Raw genomic sequence first — 19,122 nt, 5'->3', positions numbered from 1 at the left:
TCAAACCCAAGGCCTTACATTAGGCACCCACTCTGCCACCTGGCTTCATCCTCAGCCCCAGAAGCCATGTGTATACTATAAACACAGAAAAATGTCCAGAATGATCAATTTATTGAGTTGTTTTTTTTTTTTTTTTTTTTTTTTTTTTTGGTTTTTCGAGACAGGGTTTCTCTGTGGCTTTGGAGCCTGTCCTGGAACTAGCTCTGTAGACCAGGCTCGTCTCGAACTCACAGAGATCCGCCTGCCTCTGCCTCCCAAGTGCTGGGATTAAAGGCGTGCGCCACCACCGCCCGGCAAGGATCCAAAATTTAAAGTAATTTGAAGCCAGCCTGGACTACAAGAGACCCTGCCTGGGTGGGGGGAGAGCTAGGTGTAATAGCATATGCCTTTAATTCTAGCACTCAAGAGGCAGAGGCAGACAAACCTTTGAGTCTGAGGCCATCCTGGTCTAGACTGAGTTCTAGGACAAAGAGAAAAACTGTCTCAAAAAACCTCAAACTCCAACACTTGGAAGGCAGATGTAGGCGGATCTCTATGAGTTTGTTGTCACAGCCTGGTCTACACAGCAAGTTCTAAGCTTTCCAGAACTACACAGGGAGACTGTCTCAAGCAGAACAAAAATCCCTAAGAGGACTCTACCAAATAAACAGGAGTCAGTCATATGAACTACAAGCAGAAACTTCTCTCACTGGTTTTTCTTTTCCTTTTGGCAAGATTTCATATAGCCAGGCTGGCTCTGACATCGGTACCTCCTGAGTGCTGTGATTACCGACATGTGCTACCAGCCCTGCTCACTCTTGTTATTTTGTGTACTACAGATAGGCACTGGGGGCTTTGCACGTTAGGTAAGTGTTTTATCACATAGCTGTCTTCTCTTTCTCTGAAAATGAATGGTGGCTCACAACTGTGATTCTAGTTCTAGGGGGGATCTGACCTGCAGGCTTTCTGCTTCTGCTGGCAACAGGCTTGAACATTAGGTACAAACACTAACTTAGAACGCTCACATATATACACATGCATTTTTGGTTTTCAAGATTATTTTTATGTGTGGGTGTTTTGCCTGAATGTACGTTTGTGTACCACCTGTGAGCAGTGGCTGAGATATCCAGAAGAGGGAGTCACGATCCTATGGAATAGGAGTGACACAGTTGCTAGTTGATACGTGGATGCCAGGTCCCCTGGAAGAGCAGCCAGTGCCCTTAACTGCTGAGCCATCTCTCCAGCCCTTTCTCTTGAATGCTTTTTTGGGTATTACAGACATTTAGTTTTTCTTCTATTTTGCAGGTCTAGAGATGGATTCAAGGAAGTTAGTTGTATGTGTTAGGCAGAAGCTCTATCACTGATCTGCATTCTCAGCTCAGACATTTGCTCCCTAATCTGTCATGGTCTGTTGACTTGTACCATCCAGCATATCTGAGGTTTGTCCTGGGAGTCTCTGAATTCCTAGATTACCCCAAATCTTCTAAATTTTCTTCTACATGTTTTCAGATTTTTTTCTACATCATTTATTTTTTAAATTAGATTTGTCTTATGTTTATGGGTGCTTTGCCTACATGTCAGTCTGTGAGGCCAGAAGAGAGCTTTGGGTTCCCTAGGACTGAAGATACAGATGGTTGCGAGTCACCATGTGGATGCTGGGAACTGAGCCGTGGTCCCTGAAAGAGCAGCCAGTGGTGGTATCTGCTGAGCCACCTCTCCAGCCCTTCTCCATCATGTATTAAACATCTTTCTCTCTGCTGGGTTGAAGTAATTGGCTTTGTGAGAATCCTATTCTCGATTCTATTCTGTTATGTTAACCTGTTTATCTGGCAAGAAAATTGTTTTATTGCTCTTATGTTTTCTTTATGGGAAGGCATGTCTGGCCTCAGTGTCATTACCATTTCCCCACCATTTTCATGGTTCACAGTAATGTAATCAAATTCCCAACACACTGAGATTTCAATGGAAGTGCACAATTGGAAACTGACTTTTGAATTGACTGTGTGGCTTTTTTTTTTTCGTCCTAAGAATGCCTGTGAGCGCCTGATTTTTTTCCTTTGTAAAAGTTGGGATTAGAGGCATGAATTTTTTTTTTTTCATTTTTGTTGGCGACAGATATACTGTACCTCAGGCTAGTATCAAAACTCTTCGCAGCTCTCCTGTCTCAGCTGCTCAAATACTCAGGTGACAGGCCATACTTTGGTTACCTTGTCTTTTTTTTTTTTTAAATAGTACTTGGATGCCGGGCGGTGGTGGCACTTGGGAGGCAGAGCTCTGTAGGCGGATCTCTGTGAGTTCGAGACCAGCCTGGTCTACAAGAGCTAGTTCCAGGACAGGCTCCAAAGCCACAGAGAAACCCTATCTCGAAAAACAAAAAACAAAAAACAAAAAAAAAAAAAAAAAAAGTACTTGGACTTGTTTTATTGAGACAGACTTTTTGTTTGTTTGTTTTGGTTTAGTTTTTCGAGACAAAGTTTCTCTGTGAAGCTTTGGAGCCTGTCCTGGAACTCATTCTGTAGACCAGGCTGGCCTCGAACTCATGGAGATCCGCCTGAGTGCTGAGATTAAAGGTGTGAGTCACCACCGCCCGCCTTGTTGTCTTTCATCTGATATTATATGCTATTCCATCACTTCAAATCTTGATTTTTTTTTTTTCGAGACAGGGTTTCTCTATGCAGCCTTGGTTGTCCTGGAACTCACTCTGTAGACCAGGCTGATCTCGAACTCACACATCTGCCAGCCTCTGCCTCCCTAGTGCTGAGATTAAAAGTGTGCGCCACCACTGCCCTGCATAAAATGAAATCTTAAAAAAAAACAAAACAAAACATAACACCCCACAGCCCTACTTAGAGCTATTCCATAACACTTTAATTTTTTTGAAGAAAACAGGAAGCGCTTCTCTACCTGCGCCGGCGACGCATCCGGTTCGTTCACTCGAGCCCGCCCCTTCCCCACGGTTCCTGGGTTACCTCTGGCACAATGACCAACGTCACTTAGGGCTTCCGCTCCGGCCCCGCCGGCGAAGGGCTTGAGGCCTCTGGGCCTCACTACGCATGCGCACCTCCTGTCCCCCCCCCCCCGCTCTTCGTTCGGGCTTCTCCGATTCCCGAGCAACTCGTCCCTGGGGGAGGGGAGACGTTCCAGCCAATCCGGTGGCTTTACGACGCCGAGGCGCTTGACTCCATCACCTTCAGCCAATGAGCGAGCCGTTCGCCCTACGTCATAGACTTTGTCCCGTGTCAACCCCCGCCTCTCCGGCCTGGGAGCTCAGTCCGCGCAGTAACAAATGAAGTGGGCGCTGCGACACCTCCCAGCTCACCCGGCCCCGCCGCCATTTCGTCGCCTGGTCTAACGGTTCGGCCAATCCCGACACGTATCGGAAAGGACTAGCGTTCCACCAATCGGAGGCCGCTGACTCCGAGCTCACCTCCGGGCGGCCCAATCCAGACTTCGGTCCCGCCGCCACCAGCCCGCCCCCGTCGCGTCCTCTCTCCTCCCTCTTTGTGCGTCTGGCGCCGCCGCCGCCCGCCGCGTGAGAGGACTGGCTCCCCGCGCTCCTCGGCAGCATAGTCGGGTCCCCTCCCCCCCGGAAGGTTCGCGAAGGAGAAGCCGCCGCCGAGGACGAGAAACCGCTGGTGCCGGTCCCCTGGGGCGCCATGGCGACCGGAGCGAACGCCACGCCGCTGGGTAAGCTGGGCCTGCTAGGCCTTTCCCCCGCTTCCTGGGCCCAAAGGCGGCTTCGAGCCGAGCCTGCTGGCGCTCGGGCCACCGCCGCCAGTGGATCGCTGTTGGGGGCCCTGATGGCGGCCTTCTCCTTAGCGGCGCCGCCGCCGCCCCCAGCCTCGAACCCGCCACAGCACCCGCCCCCGCGCGGCCGCTTTTCCAGCGAGTGTCGCCTCCGCGCCAGGACCAGCAGCCGGGCCCGGGCGGCGGCGGCGGAGGAGGTGAGTCGGGCCGAGAGAGCGTGAGAGGCGGCGCGCGGACCGGACCGGCCGGCGGAGGGGCACGCGATCGCGGTTTTAGGCGGCAAGGACGCGCGCGCGTGCACGGCAGGTCCGGGCGCACGCGCCCCGGGAACGCGCGGCCTGGTTTGAGAGGCTTCGAGTGCGCACGCGCGCCGTGAGAGGAAGAAGGGCGGGAGGGAGCGTCCTTTGCGCAGACGCAGTGAGGCGTTCAGGCTTTGTGGCGCAATTGTGATAGCTTGACGAGGCCACCTGTTGCCCCCTGAGCTGGTGTGGACAGGAGAGTGTAGAAAGGTGCACGTAACGATGTGAGGGTGGTTGGCCCCCTTTACGATTTTAGGAACCTGAAAGGGGGACCAGTCCCGTGATAAGAGTATCTCCTTGTTTGCAGTAAGGCCAGTTTGGAAGGCTTCTAGTGATGCTTGGGTCCATTTCTTTTCTTTTTTTTTTTTATTTTTTTTTATTTTTTTTTTTATTTTCGAGACAGGGTTTCTCCGTAGCTTTTGGTTCCTGTCCTGGAACTAGCTCTTGTAGACCAGGCTGCCCTCGAACTCACAGAGATCCGCCTGCCTCTGCCTCCCGAGTGCTGGGATTAAAGGCGTGCGCCACCACCGTCCGGCCATTTCTTTTCTTTTCAAGGCTGTTTATCTCCTTTGGTTTTCTAGAAGGCTCTCACAGTGACCAGCTTTCCCCGGGCTGTTTTAAAAAGCTTTTCTCGTGGCTTGTAATCCTGAGAAATAGAAAACCTGTGGTAAATGCAGGGAAGAATGTTACGTCAGCGCTCTGATGACAAGTGTCCACTGGTCAGGAAAAGTGAGTGTTGATCGTCCCACGTGTGAGAATAGTCCTTCAGATGGGACGTTTCCCTTAGTGATGTGGAGCCAGAGCTTTGGTTGTGACCTCTTCCATTTAGTCTCCTGCTGCTCCGTAGTCTGGATTTTCCAGAATTGATGATGTCCATGTGCTTAGCTCTTGCAGTCTATGTTCCTACCAAAGTTGGAAGCAAGGATGAAGTGGCCCTTGCCTTTAATCCCAGCATGTGGGAGACAGAAGGCAGGTAGGTTGAGGCCAGCCTGGTCTACATTGTTCCAAGATAGCCAGGACTATGTAGAGAGACCCTGTCTCAAACCAAACAGAAGAAAAAGAGAAAAAGAATGGGTGTGCTTCAGTCTAGCATTTGCAGCGACCTGGGTGTTCCCAACACCACAAGAGAAAGTTTGGTCCTCATATTTACGTTCTCTAGCAAGTTTATCCAGGAAAAATGAAGGTAAACGTGAAGTGTTCTTAACTTTCCCGACAGGACCAGATACCTTTTAACGGCTGTTAATTTTCTTCTCTGATCTGTGAGAGTTTTCTCCTTTTAAATTTTAGGTGGATTTCTATTTCAGTCTTAATAATCATGTATTCCCTGTTGGTAGTCACTCTCATGGTTCATATTTCTGCCTGATGGACTGTTGTCTGTCTTTAGACTTCCCAAGTAAGAAGAGGAAGAGGAGCCGTTGGAACCAAGACACAATGGAACAGAAGACAGTGATTCCAGGAATGCCCACAGTTATCCCCCCTGGACTGACACGGGAACAAGAGCGAGCTTACATAGGTAAATACATGTTCTGCATCCAGGTGCATCTTCAGGTTGTACTGCTTATTCTGAGTGACAAATCTGTTGAAAGTCTGAGATTTTAGTTTTGGGACAAGGTGGTGTGATCAGGTGTGCTTTTATAGCTTTGGCATAAACTGTGGTTTGTTTGACCAGTCCTGCATCTGTAGCTTCTCAGCAGCACATAGTCCTTACTAAGCAGCCCACTTCTCAGCTGCTCTTGCTCATTGATGAGGTGCATGCTGTCGGCCTCTGGACAGGCCCCAGTGGAGAACACTGCAGGTATTGTAAATTAGGTGCCTGGTTTGTAGTATGGCCTTTCACCATAATATCATGGTTTCCTTTCCCTAAAATGTGATTTTGCTTTTTTTATAGGTTTACAAAACAGTTCAAACAAAAAGTGGCTCTGAAAGTATTTACAGTTCACCCATTTTCAGCATCTTTTCTTGTTTGATCTTTTAGAGACCTTTCTTAAAAATGAAGGCTCTTGTAGTTTACCTTTAAAGGACTCTGCTGGGAAGGGTTTACTGTTTGTTTTGAAATGAAGTGGTGGCAGGGTTTCAAAAAATTGAGTTACTGTCCACAGTTGAGTTGAAATTGAACCTCAAAATTACTCAGAAACCAAGGTCATTAATACAAGTTGTGTGTTTCTGTCCAGTTGTCTCAAAGTGCACTTGATAAACATTTTCAACTAACCAAATAAACATCCTCTTTGGGCAGAAACCTAGTGGTCTTCACATGCACAGCTCCAAGGCCGATGTGGTCTAAATCTGGAGGTCTTCATTTCCTGGTTTTTAGATGGCTGAGAGTTTTGAGGCGTTGGAGTTGTCTGCTTCTCACAATACTTACTAACACTACTTTCTCTTACTGTTGCTGTTTACCCAACCCTTAGGTGTCATTAGACCAGTGTTGGACCTTCCAACCTTGTAAAATGCCCCCTGGTGGTGTCATAGCCCAAGAACACAGAATCTGAGAAACACTTAATACTTTACAATGCTCTTTCTCTTCCTCTGAGGGCCTAGTTAATGCACTAAGCCCTTAAAGACTGTTTACATCTTACATCAAGGTAGATAGAAGAGGCTAGTATAGGTTTTTTTTTTTTTTTTTTTTTTTTTTGGTTTTTCGAGACAGGGTTTCTCTGTGGCTTTGGAGCCTGTCCTGGAACTAGTTCTTGTAGACCAGGCTGGTCTCGAATTCACAGAGATCCGCCTGCCTCTGCCTCCCAAGTGCTGGGATTAGGTTCTTTGCTTTATGAGAGATAACAGCTTTTCTGGTTTATATAGTTCTGGATATTCAAGTTAGATCCCACAATTAAGAGGCTGCCCTATGGTAGTTACTTTTATCTGAAGTTCTTGAGTTTAATGTCTGACTGTAAAGCTAGAACTTGTTGGAGTAAAGGAGCTTGGATAGCAACTGTGTCCCATGGCATACATTTTGTCCAGATGGCCTCAGTATCCTCTCACTGTTAAATTAACAATCCATGTTTTTAGGGTGGAGATGTTGTGTATAACCCTGTGACACATACGTTAACGGTTATCAGCCAGGCACAATTACAATTATCCCAGCACTCAGGATGCAGAGAGTTCCAGGATAGCCAAAACTACAAAAAGAAATCCTGTTTTGAAAAGCTGGGTGGTGGTGGCGCACGCCTTTAATCCCATCTCTTGGGAGGAAGAGGCAGACGGATCTCTGAGGTTGAGGCCAACCTGGTCTTCAAAGCAAGTTCCAGGGCAGGCTCCAAAGCTACACAGAGAAACCCTGTCTCTAGCCCCCCACCCCCCAAAAAATCTGTACTTAGGTGTGCATTAATTATGCATTATAAGTAAGCCATGCTCTTCCAACCTGCTCAGAAACCTGGCACGTGATAAAGATACAGGAGAGGTAGTTTGCACCTTATTGAAGAAGCTGCTCTAGGTCTGCTATACTACTGTTGTGTTACATTTCCCCTGAGTTACTGGAAGCTTTTAGTGAAACCCTCATCTCTTGTCATTTCAAACTTTAGGGCCACATGCATTCTTCTTTACCTTCACTTTCCATCTTTTTAACACTCCTGCCACATCAGTAGGTGGTCTGAAAATAAACTCATGGACAGGTGTAGTAGTGCATACCTTTTATCCAATCACTGGGGAGGCAGGGGCAGATAATCTCTTGAGTTCTAGACCAACCAACCTGGTCTATCTAGTGAGTTCCAAGATATCCAGGGCCGTCTTTGAGACCTTGCTTCAAAAAACCAAGTCTGGCAGTGGTGGTGCACACCTTTAATCCCAGCACTCTAGAGGCAGATGGGTCTCCAGAGTTCGAGGCTAGCCTGGTCTACAGATCAAGTTACAGGACAGCCAGGGCTACACAGAGATCCTGTCTCAAACAAAACAAAACAAAAAAGCCAAAAGCAAAAGAAAGCAAAGTAAAAAATAACCTTACAGAATCTTACTTAGACTCACTGGTTTATAAAAAGAAAGGTATGTGATTTGTTCAATATTTGAGTGAAAGTTACAGGTATTTGGGGACTCTTAGGACAGGTCTGGTTGTATAGAAAGTGTATGTACAAATTTGTGAGGTGTTGAATTATTAAATGTCTTGCCTAAAGAATTTAAACCTGGTCTTAATAAAAATGCTCTTTGCTCAACTGCTGTTATTTTATTAGCCCATGTTAACTGAGTAATTTTGGGTTGTGTTTAAAATTTATTGAAGAAATAGAAACTTAAGTCTTGCCCTGAGTTTGGTGGGTACCAGGTACTGGTGATCTTAAATGGTGTTGGTTCAGGATGCCAATTGTAATAAGCAAGTGTTGGTGGGGAGGGGAAGAGGTGACTACCTCCTGATAATTGCAATTGTAAGCTGTAGTGAACAGTCTTAACTGCTAACCCCTCTTCCCACAAACTGTTTGCTTCCTAAGTGATAACCATTTTGAAGTGAAAATTAACTGTAGATGTAAATGGACTCCTGCTGCTAGGTGGTTGGGGGTTTTTGCCTCAGTGTGTCACTGATCAGTCATCCCTTTCAAAGTCTCCGAGTTCTTCATGCTTGTTATTGAGATTTGAGATGTTTTTTGGTAACATTGTCTTTTTTCCATCCTTTTTTTTTCTTTCCTAACCTGGTTTCTTCCAGTGCAACTACAGATAGAAGACCTGACTCGTAAACTGCGCACAGGAGACCTGGGCATCCCCCCTAACCCTGAGGACAGGTTGGGAAACAGTTTTAACCAGCTGACAGTAACGCTTTTACCTTTTTCTCAATATGTTTTTACTGGTGGCAACATATTGTGTCAGTTCAATAAAATCCTAGTTAAGACGACTGGTATTCTGACCAGGGTTTATTTAGCAGAATGTGTATGTTCAGTCAACAGTTAGAAAAGTTGGAATGGAATTTAATGAGAGAATGAGTTAAAGGAAATGAATAACTGGTTTCTAACTGATAAGCATGTAGATTTTAACCTGAAAATTTACCCACCCCTAGGGACAGTGGGGGGTAGCCATTAACCTGCCGTTCACTGGCTGCTTTGGCTGAAAGCACAGGGGGCAGTTTTTCTCATGGTAATTATGCAGGGATGTGAGAGTATTTTTTAACTATCACTGGATTTGAGCAGGCCAAGCTTGTTGAAGTCTTACCTGCTTGAGGTTTTGGGATTGTTTTAAAATCAGGAGATTTCTAACCAACTTCCTTCATTGCCAATTAATTTTCAGGCTTGGCCATTGCCTGCGGGTTTTGGGAGGGAAAGGCAAACAACCAACCCCTAAATTACTTTTTCTTTTTTAAAGGGAACGTGGGCCTCAAACAGCTGTGGTCATATCATTTCAGTTTACAGTTTCTCTCGTCTCTGAAAAGTTAAAAGTTCATGTGAGAGAGGAACTTTCTAAGTGGTATTTTATTGGCTGATCTTCGAACAGCTAAAGTCTGGTCATTTAATTGACAATAAGCTTCCATTGAAATCTCAGTGCATGTAGTATAGTTGAAAAGTGTTTCTGGCTTTTGTTATTCTGGTATTGGCTTTAGAAGTTACACACAGTTCTGCTGCCCCTTGCCATGAAACAAATGAACTTAATGATTTCTCCATATTGACCTTCTTTTATTTATCAAGTTTGTTATTTTTTTACATACAGATTTTGATTGGAAAGTTATGTTTTATGTTTCTTTTTTGATTTGAAGATTTTTATTTTTTAATTTTTTTGAGATTTACATTGTAGGTTATAGACCACAACTGTTTAGTGCCTTTTTGGCCTTTTCCCCTTTAATGGTATGTCTACAGGTTACCAGGCAATTCCTCCAAAGGTTGAGTTTTTAACAAACCTTGTTTGCTTCCTGGAGAACTGGGATTAGAGTGCAGTTGATGTCTCTGATGCCTCTTCTAGGTGAAGAAGTCCGACCAGTCTAACCTCTAGATTGCTAGCTTTTGCTTTTCACTTCCACAGTTTGGGAAGAGGTTAAATGGGTATGGAGTTATGAAGCCTTTAAAAGGCCGATTTGGTTCTGGTACAATTTGGTATTTAGCCAGAAACATTCAATTATAGAGAGCAATGGGGTGGGCATGCTAGCAATGAGTAAAAACAGAGCAGGGTTTTTCCTCCTTGTATATGCTCAAATTTGAAAGAGGCGATAATGCCTGATTGCTTTTGCTTTTAAGCCCAGGTTGGAGGGAAATACATGAGTTTCTACCTTACTAAGATGATTTCTTAAGAAGGTGTATTTCAAAATTAAGCCACTTTCTGCTATTTTGATGTTGCTTAACTTGCACAATTAAAGTGTTTTAAAACCTGTTGTAGACTTAAATGTGTAAGATGACAGTATAATGAGTTGGGGATGTTTGCTTGTGTTCACTATGATTGGATTGTGCTAACAGTTCGTACAGATGCTAGAAACGGAGGTGTCATTTAGCCGTCATTAGCCACGAACAAACCTGACCTTTTATTCCATCGTGTGTGTAACCTGGTATGACATGGTTCCCTTTAGGCTGAAGACAGTGGGAGCAGCCGAGTTCAGTTCTTGCTCTCCAACTAGGCACAATTCAACTAAACCAAGGGTGTAGGAATCGGGGCTACTTTTCAGGATGTTTTTTAAAATAACCTGATCCACATGGTCTCTTCCCTTCTTGCAGCTACTACTAAATTTTCATACAGAGTATCAAGCTATGGTCCTTTTTGTAATCTTAACTCAGAATTCTAGGAGTATAACTTCTCTTTTTTGTTACCGCAAAATCTAGCTGTGGTAAAGTGACCACTTTATCATTATATATATATATATTTTTTTTTTTTTTTTTTTTTGCTTGTAGCATCAGCATTTTACTCCTTAAAAATGAGAGAGAAATTTCTGCTTTCTGGACTTGTAAACTCTGGCGGAGAATTATAGTTCCCCCTTGTTGTTGGCAGGTTCAGACCCTAGACAAGTGTTTGACTAAATCTGCATTTGCAGCCTCTTGCAGAAGCTGCGTTAGCACTTTAACGGTTTTCTCTACCCAGACTCCCCACCTCGAACAGCCAGCCAGGCCATTGAAGGAAAAGCAGAGACGAAGCCTTGCACCATTTCTCTCCATTGTGGGGGCCAAGTAGCTATAGTAGCTTGAGTCCCAGCTGCTTTGGGTGAACAAGTTTGTGTTCACTGTGTGGCAGGGGTACAGGTGTTCTTCCTAATAGACACAGTTCACCTAAACTTGGGTTTCTGTGGTTCATCAAGTTGGGTTATTATAAATTTTTTCAAATGAAAGCATTTGGCAAGAAGCCTCCAGAGGATGATACTGTTCTTGCCACTTGCGGTCCAAAGGTTTCTCTTTACTGGACCCTTCCTCAGTCACTTTTAGAAGTTAAAGACTTTTTCCCTTTCTCACATATACCCCACATTGCTTGATGTTAAGTCAGATTTTATCTCCCCATTCCACACGATCTTGAATAGCACACGTTATGGTCGGTTCCTCCGAAGAGTTTTGTTAGGATCTGAGAGGCAGAGGGGCTGGGGAGACTTGTAAATAGTCCATATGGGAGCAAAGGGAGCGAGGGGCCAAGCAGTAATGGGGCTCTGTCTCCCGCAGGTCCCCTTCCCCTGAGCCAATCTACAACAGTGAGGGGAAGCGGCTTAATACTCGAGAGTTCCGTACCCGCAAAAAGCTTGAAGAGGAGCGACACACACTTATCACAGAGATGGTTGCTCTCAACCCAGACTTTAAACCACCTGCAGATTACAAGTAAGCAAGCAGAGTCAGGTAGTTTGGGACAAGGGCACATTCAGATCATATGTGACCTGCTTGGACAATTCTGGTTTATTACTCACTTTTTGGCCCAAATTGTCCTTAATTCTCATGTGGTATATACTTGATTTTAGAAGAGCTTTGGTTATGTGTACTATCTCCCAGCAATAGAGATGCTGATAGTCTTTTCTTCCTTTAGGCCTCCAGCAACACGTGTGAGTGATAAAGTAATGATCCCCCAAGATGAGTATCCAGAAATCAATTTTGTGGGTCTCTTAATTGGGCCTAGGTGAGTAATTACTAGTCTATGGTACCCAGGGTTTTAGATTTTGGGTTTGGGTTTTGGTATGGTGTTTTTAATTATGCCGTAAATTCAATACACAGACCTCCATTTTTTCTATGAAAATTAAAATTCTGAAATGCTGTTTCTGACCTTAATGTAGAATTTTCAGTAGTCCTTGGTAGAGGGGTCTTGGTGTTATGTGTTTTGCAGTTTCTTACCAATGACTATTTAGCTCAGTGTTTTTACTCTGAAATAAGAATTTGCATTGAATATATATAGACCCTATCTTTTCTGCCTTTTGATAGAGGGAACACTCTGAAGAACATTGAGAAGGAATGCAATGCCAAGATCATGATACGGGGGAAAGGATCTGTGAAAGAGGGGAAAGTTGGGCGCAAAGATGGTCAAATGTTGCCAGGAGAGGATGAACCTCTTCATGCTCTAGTCACTGCCAATACAATGGAGAATGTCAAAAAGGCAGTAGAACAGGTGTGTGGTGATCCCAGAAGGAGACTTCTTGCTGGAAACCTAGGTGATGGCCCTAGGCACTATTGACAGCTGTTGGTGTGTCTTAATAGATCAGAAACATCCTGAAGCAGGGTATTGAGACCCCAGAGGACCAGAATGATCTACGGAAGATGCAGCTTCGGGAGTTGGCTCGTTTGAATGGCACTCTACGGGAAGATGATAACAGGTCAGTGGTAATGTTGAGAAGACTGCATAGGAACCTGAAGAACATTTTGAAGTGGAAAGGTGGTTTCTGTAGGTCTTCAAATTGATTTCTCTACCTCAACAGGATCTTAAGACCCTGGCAGAGCTCAGAGACACGCAGCATTACCAATACTACCGTGTGTACCAAGTGTGGAGGGGCTGGCCACATTGCCTCCGATTGCAAATTTCAGAGGTGAGGTCTGGCTGCTTTTAGAAGTTGGCTCCCTTGCAGCCCACTGGTCTTCAGGATCCTCCTTCCGCTACTGGCTTGTGGTTCATCTTGTGTACTAGAGTGGCATCCTTCCTGTGGGTGTGGTTGGGTGGCGTATGTTTTAAACTTGAGGACTAGAAATGTGTAGAGCTTACTATTGTCCAGAAACTTACACTCTGGCTATAAATGTTTCCATTGGGTGAATATTCACATTCACTGCTTAAGATTTGTTAAGACTAAGGGGTTTTAGCTGGGCATCAGTGGTGCATGAGTTTAATCCCAGCACTAGGGAGGCAGAAGCAGGTGGATCTCTGAGCCTGGTCTACAAAGCGAGTTCCAGGATAGGTTCCAAAGCTACACAGAAAAACTTGGTTTTGAAAAACAAACAACCCTGCTCCCCACCCCCCCAATACCTTAAGGGGTTTCGTTTCCATATGATCCTTTTTAGGGGAGGTGTACATGTAGTTTCTCTATATTGTGCATAAATTCCCTTCTCTTAAGGAAGATGGAAGTAGAATTTTTTTTTTGTCTTTTTTGATTTGAGTTTTTCTCCTGCATCTGTATATATACTGTGTGTGCCTTAGTGGCTGCGGATATTAGAAGAGGGTTTTAGATCCCTAGATCTGAAATGGTGGGCAGTTGAGAGCTGTCATGTGGTTGCTGGGAATTGAACCCAGGTTCTTTGCAAGATCAGTAAATGCTCAGCCATCTCTCCAGCCACTTAGAAGTAGGATTTGATAAAGCATGAGGGGTGAGGGTCTGGTATGGTGGTGGTCACTTCTAACCCAGGGCCTCTACTGTGGCTGGCAGTGATAACAGAATGGATTTTGGAGAACCATTTCCAATAAAGGGCTAGAAAAGGGGGGAGGGTTTCGCTGAACTGAATTAGAGCTTTCTATTTTCTCCTTTCTTTGTGTTTCCAATCCTACTTTAGGCCTGGTGACCCTCAGTCGGCTCAGGATAAAGCACGGATGGATAAAGAATATTTGTCCCTTATGGCTGAGCTAGGGGAAGCTCCTGTCCCTGCATCTGTGGGCTCTACCTCTGGACCTGCCACCACACCCTTGGCCAGTGCACCAAGACCTGCTGCTCCTGCCAGCAACCCACCACCACCGGTGAGCCCTGGGACAATTCTTTGGTCTAGCTCCCCCATTCTCTTCAATAGAGAGACCAGGAGCTATGTATGGCTAAGATAAAACTTAGAGGTGGATATATAGCTGGCAACATTGTTCTTCTGGGATGTCTGGCCATTGTGGAAGGAGTCTGCCTGTCCTCGTGTTCTGGTCTTCTGACATAGTCAGAAGAACAATGTTGCCACCAGAGGGAGCAGGCACGGACATTAGCAGGAAATGCTCTCATGTAGTCTCTCATGTCTACAACGCAGAGTCGCCCACCCTGGATGAATTCTGGCCCTTCAGAGAATCGGCCCTATCATGGCATGCATGGAGGTGGTCCTGGTGGGCCTGGAGGTGGCCCCCACAGTTTCCCACACCCATTACCCAGCCTGACAGGTGGGCATGGTGGACATCCCATGCAGCACAACCCAAATGGACCACCACCACCTTGGATGCAGCCACCACCCCCACCGATGAACCAGGGCCCCCACCCACCTGGGCATCATGGCCCTCCTCCAATGGGTAAGTAAGTGTCAGACCAGAAACCTTGGGGTTTGTGGGGGTGGATAGGTTCATACCAAGTGGTTCTGAGCTGTAAGCAGTACTGAATGGCTAGTCAGTGGTCTGAATCTTGCTGAGACCTAGACTTATGGAGGTGTGGGGAGGTCCACCTACTGTTACGGCTGAACTTTTGGGAGGTTAATGACTCAGACAGCTGTATGACTGAGAAAGCTATCGAGGATGTCTCGCCTGACCAGTTCAAATGTCCTGCTAAGTCCCTGCTCTTTCCTTCCATCAAGATCAGTACCTGGGAAGTACGCCTGTGGGCTCTGGGGTCTATCGCCTGCATCAAGGAAAAGGTAAATATACTCTCTTTGGGATTTCTGTCTAGGGCCATGGAAGCTAGTGGGAGCACTAGCCTGGGTCTCCCATTCTCAAAAGCCTAATTCTAATTCTTTGTTTGCCTGCAGGTATGATGCCGCCGCCGCCTATGGGCATGATGCCGCCGCCTCCGCCACCTCCCAGTGGGCAGCCCCCGCCTCCTCCCTCTGGTCCTCTTCCTCCATGGCAGCAGCAGCAGCAGCAGCCTCCGCCACCCCCTCCGCCCAGCAGCAGTATGGCTTCCAGCACCCCCTTGCCATGGCAGCAAAGTGAGTGGAATATTTTGGGCTTGTGGGGGTGGGTGGGATGTGGGCTGGGGCTGAGATGAAAGAGAACCTCATATCTCACGTGGGCTGGAGACACCTTGGGTGAGGAGACTTTGGTCTCAGCAAGGGCAGTGGGGTTGAAAGCCAGGCTGTCTGGCCCAAAGGAATGTCTTGGGGAGGAGAGCTGATGTTTGGTGTGGTTGTGTTTGGGAGAGATTTGGGAGGTCTGGAGGGGAGCCTCCCATTGTAGACAGAGCACCAGAAGCCCAGGCTAATCTGCTGAATGAGCTGCTGGTTTGGCCGTGCCTTGTGCGCGGAATCAAGAGTGGGATGGTGCATGCATGTTCTGGAGGGGGTTGTGATTGGGCCTGAGAGACTGCAGAGATAAGGAAGGGAAGGGGTCAGTGGGGGAGAGAGCAGCTGTGGGTTTGAGGCTGAATGTGCCGTTCGGTGGTGGCGGCGGCTGGGCGGAGGGACGTCAAAGCCGGTTCTTGTGTCTGGTACTTTCCCCTTAGCCCCTCCAGGGGCATTGGTGACAAAGGGCTTACTTTGTGAAGCCCAGAGACCATGAGGCTGACCCCAGGGTAGTCCTGCCCACCCCTCCACTCCCATCACCAGGACAGCCCTGCCCGCCCGCCCCCCACCACCGTACCGCATGCCAAGGAAGGAGCAGGCGCCCCTCGACCCCCATCCCAAGGCAGCAGCCGCAGAGAGCCGCGGTGTACCCCCAGCGCGTGTGACCTTGGGCTTCTTTACTACCCCAGATACGACGACTACCACCACGAGCGCTGGCACAGGGTCCATCCCGCCATGGCAACAGCAGCAGGCGGCTGCCGCAGCTTCTCCAGGAGCCCCTCAGATGCAAGGCAACCCCACTATGGTGCCCCTGCCCCCCGGGGTCCAGCCGCCTCTGCCGCCCGGGGCCCCTCCCCCTCCGCCGCCTCCGCCACCTGGTTCCGCCGGCATGATGTATGCCCCACCCCCTCCTCCTCCGCCTCCCATGGACCCTTCTAACTTTGTCACCATGATGGGCATGGGGGTGGCGGGCATGCCGCCCTTCGGGATGCCTCCAGCTCCCCCACCGCCTCCACCACAGAACTAGACTTGTTTTTTTTTTTTTTAAGAAAATATATATTATATACATAGAGAGTTGGTCTCGTTTAAACACACGCCGAACCTCACCATATGGAGCCAGACATTGGGATGCACGCATGTGATTGTGTGTGCACGCATGTGTGTGTGTGCACGCACTGGGCTGGGCCAAGTGACTGTGGACTCGCTTGGGAATGGGCAAGTGGTAGTAAGGGCGCCAGCTTGGGCTCTCCTGGCGCCCTGTAGCATCGAGTGTCTTCTTTGTCTTCTTCTCTCCTCACCCAACTCCCTTTGCCTCTCCCCAAACCGGGCCGCCAGGATCCCTCCCCGCGGCAGCGATGGCCCGAGCCATGAGAGTGAGGACTTTCCGCGCCCATTGGTGACCCTTCCAGGCAGACAGCCTCAGCAGCGCCCTTGGTGGACAGGATGGTTCGGCAAAGCAGCCTGAGTTATTTTTGTGGACGGAATCGGAACACGCTGGCTCCATATTGTGAAATTTTTATTAATTTTTATCTTTTTCCTTTGTTATTTCCTTATCTTTTCCTTTCTTCAGACTCCGTCCAAGGAGATGCTCTCCCCGGTCTTCTGCTGCAGATAGAATCCTTTCCCTTGTCTCCATTCCTCTCTCCCCAAGGAGAGAGGAGCAAATGGTTAGGCACAGACTTTGGCCATTAATGTCAAGTTTGGTTGTGAAGGCGGGTCCTGTGTGGTTTATCTTTGCCACCTTTTAAAGCATCTTGAGAATTTAGATGTTACTAGATAGGATTAATCCAGCCCTGGGATTCATATCTTCCTGTACTCCTGCCAGCAGTAAGTGGGACAGCCCAAGCCACTATAGACCTGCCTGCCAGCCTGGAGTCTTCCATGCTCCTGATCACCTAAACTGCCTCAGATACCATTTGCTTCTCTTCTTCCTGGAAAGCTTCCCTTTATATTTTATTTTGACCCCAGATGTCCAGATGTTTTGCAGTGTCTGGGGCTTGTGCCCCTTGTTCTTCGTTCAGCTTCTTTGCCCCCTCTTCATGGAGTGATTATGTTGACAATAATGTGTAACGCGCGTTCTTTTCACTGGTTTATCTACAGAAATTTCTCTGGGCTTTTTGTTTGTTTTTTTTGTTTTGGTGGGGTTTTTTTTGTTTTTTTTTTTTGTTTTTTTTGGTGTTTGATTCAACACTGCACTAAAGGGGGGGAATGTTCCATTGAATAAAAGAGCAGTGTGGTTTTCCGGGTCTGTTTCTTTTCTTTCTAAACTTCCTTTTCCCTACCAACGGTACCAAAGTTTCCCTTACCTACCTGTTTTAACACCTGGCTTCAACCCCCTACCCTGTTTCTCATTGATGTAACTGAGAACCAGGCTCACTTCATATCTCAGTGATCTGTCATTTTGAAGGCCTTTTGGGGCTCTAACCTCCATATTTGAGCTCTAGTTAAGATTTGTGTCTACTGGCTGCCACCTGACTTAAGGACCTGGGCCTGGGGAGTCATCAACACTAAAGGTCAGACCAACTAATCCTGCTTGTCAGGCACAGAGCTGCTATAATTAAAACCGCCAAGTTGCCTTTTTCTTTCTCTGATGGTGACTCTCAGCCTGCCAACGCTGCAGGCTTTGGGGGGAGTGCTGGGGGTGAAATGCAATGCCCTTGTGCAAAGTGGGCACCTCTGCGTAGGGTCTTCTGCAATCTGTTCTATTTTGGGTAGTAGATAATACTTAGATGGTACCCAAAAATTTTACCCTTCCTGCCTTTGTGAGAGCCAGGTCTTTGGGCAGCTCCTGCAGCTGTTACTGGGCAGAGCTTTCTTGCTGGTCTGTCCAGTATCCCACCTCAGGTGTTACATCCCACCCTTAGAAGTTCCCTAACCAAGCCCTAAACTAAAGGTTTTTCCCTTTGTCCTTAACCTTACATGGTGGGGGCAGGGCCTTGCCACCCCCTTCGACCTTGGCTTCACCTCATTGCTTCCCTCACAATCTTGGTTTCCCTGGTGGGCTCGTTGGGCGGTTAATTAGCTCTTTGAAGCTCTGGAAGCAGAAAAGTGGCGCTATGTGGGTTTTAGAAATAAAATCAATAAATGACTTAACCACGGCTCAGCTATCCTCTCGTCTCCCCGCCCCTTCCCCCAGGGGAGGTTAGTATGCTTCTGTGGCTCCCTTCTCTCACCCTACTGCCAGTCTTTGTTACAGTTTCAGAGAGCACTTACCCATGCGGACAGTATTTAGGAGGTGGGAAACACCCACTTGGTCTATGGCATCTTAGGAAAATCTCAGGCCAGTTTCTAATGATGGCAGACAGTACCCCCACCCTCTTGGTGTTGGGCTAGGACGTAACAGGTAGAAAAGGTCAGCATGAAGTCTCTTTTTGTTCCTGAGACTTAAGACAAGTGCTTTGCAGAAATAAAACATTGGTTCAGAGAGGGAGGCCAGGTTTCTAGTTAGAAACTTAGTCCAGCAAAAACAACTTCAAGTTAGTCTAGGGTAGATGTGTTTTCAGGGTTCTGGGAAGTAAACTACCCATGACCCTGAGTAAGGGTGAGACAGAAAAGGTAGAGACAAAAAGGTATGTTTGAGATTGCAGGTCTTATGCTGAAAATATGGGATGTAGGATTAAAGGAGGGAGCCCTGCCATGGTGGTCCCAGAAAGACCGTGCAGGAAGTCTGGCAAGCATGCATGGCCTTTAGATTTGGCAGGGCTGTACAACCTTTTGGCCATGTAATGCGATGTGGTCTGCAAGTTTATTGGACTGTATTCACAGCTGTTGCTGTGTGTTGTGCTGTGGGTTGGATTAGAAAGGGAGTGTGAGGGTAGGGGCTGGCTTGGTAGCAGAGGAAGAATCAGGCCTGAAGACCTGTGCCA

General features: G+C 47.1%; 1 protein-coding gene across 16 annotated transcripts; it reads left to right on the top strand.

Moving 5' to 3' along the window:
- The first annotated feature begins 3,244 nt into the window (after positions 1-3,244).
- Sf1 (splicing factor 1) lies at positions 3,245-17,500 on the top strand. 16 transcript variants are annotated; one of them, XM_057777129.1, is made up of 13 exons: positions 3,245-3,666; positions 5,410-5,538; positions 8,647-8,722; positions 11,558-11,710; positions 11,913-12,002; positions 12,302-12,485; positions 12,575-12,690; positions 12,793-12,900; positions 13,853-14,033; positions 14,303-14,555; positions 14,839-14,893; positions 15,005-15,184; positions 15,946-17,500. In XM_057777129.1, exons 1-13 carry the CDS (start codon positions 3,636-3,638, stop codon positions 16,193-16,195), a joined length of 1,806 nt encoding a protein of 601 aa, XP_057633112.1. In that variant the 5' UTR covers positions 3,245-3,635; the 3' UTR covers positions 16,196-17,500. The 16 variants fall into 16 exon arrangements, with proteins under 16 accessions (XP_057633112.1, XP_057633116.1, XP_057633107.1 ...); XM_057777133.1 differs by having other exon boundaries at positions 14,834-14,893; positions 16,592-17,500; XM_057777124.1 differs by having other exon boundaries at positions 14,834-14,893.
- Positions 17,501-19,122: the final 1,622 nt, after the last annotated feature.

The sequence above is a fragment of the Chionomys nivalis genome, chromosome 8 (genome assembly GCF_950005125.1).
Source record: "Chionomys nivalis chromosome 8, mChiNiv1.1, whole genome shotgun sequence".
Classification (NCBI taxonomy): Eukaryota; Metazoa; Chordata; class Mammalia; order Rodentia; family Cricetidae; genus Chionomys; species Chionomys nivalis.
Note: the sequence above shows the minus strand (reverse complement) of the source record. Positions and strands in the feature narration are given on the sequence as shown.

What these genes read in the sequence shown, in the direction of transcription:
- Sf1 (XM_057777123.1), top strand. Translation starts at nt 3,636, where the DNA reads ATGGCGACCGGAGCGAACGCCACGCCGCTGG. An exon ending in TCAAAAAGGCAGTAGAACAG is followed by an intron (nt 12,486 to 12,574) that starts GTGTGTGGTGAT and finishes GTGTCTTAATAG; the next exon opens with ATCAGAAACATCCTGAAGCA. An exon ending in CTACGGGAAGATGATAACAG is followed by an intron (nt 12,691 to 12,792) that starts GTCAGTGGTAAT and finishes CTACCTCAACAG; the next exon opens with GATCTTAAGACCCTGGCAGA.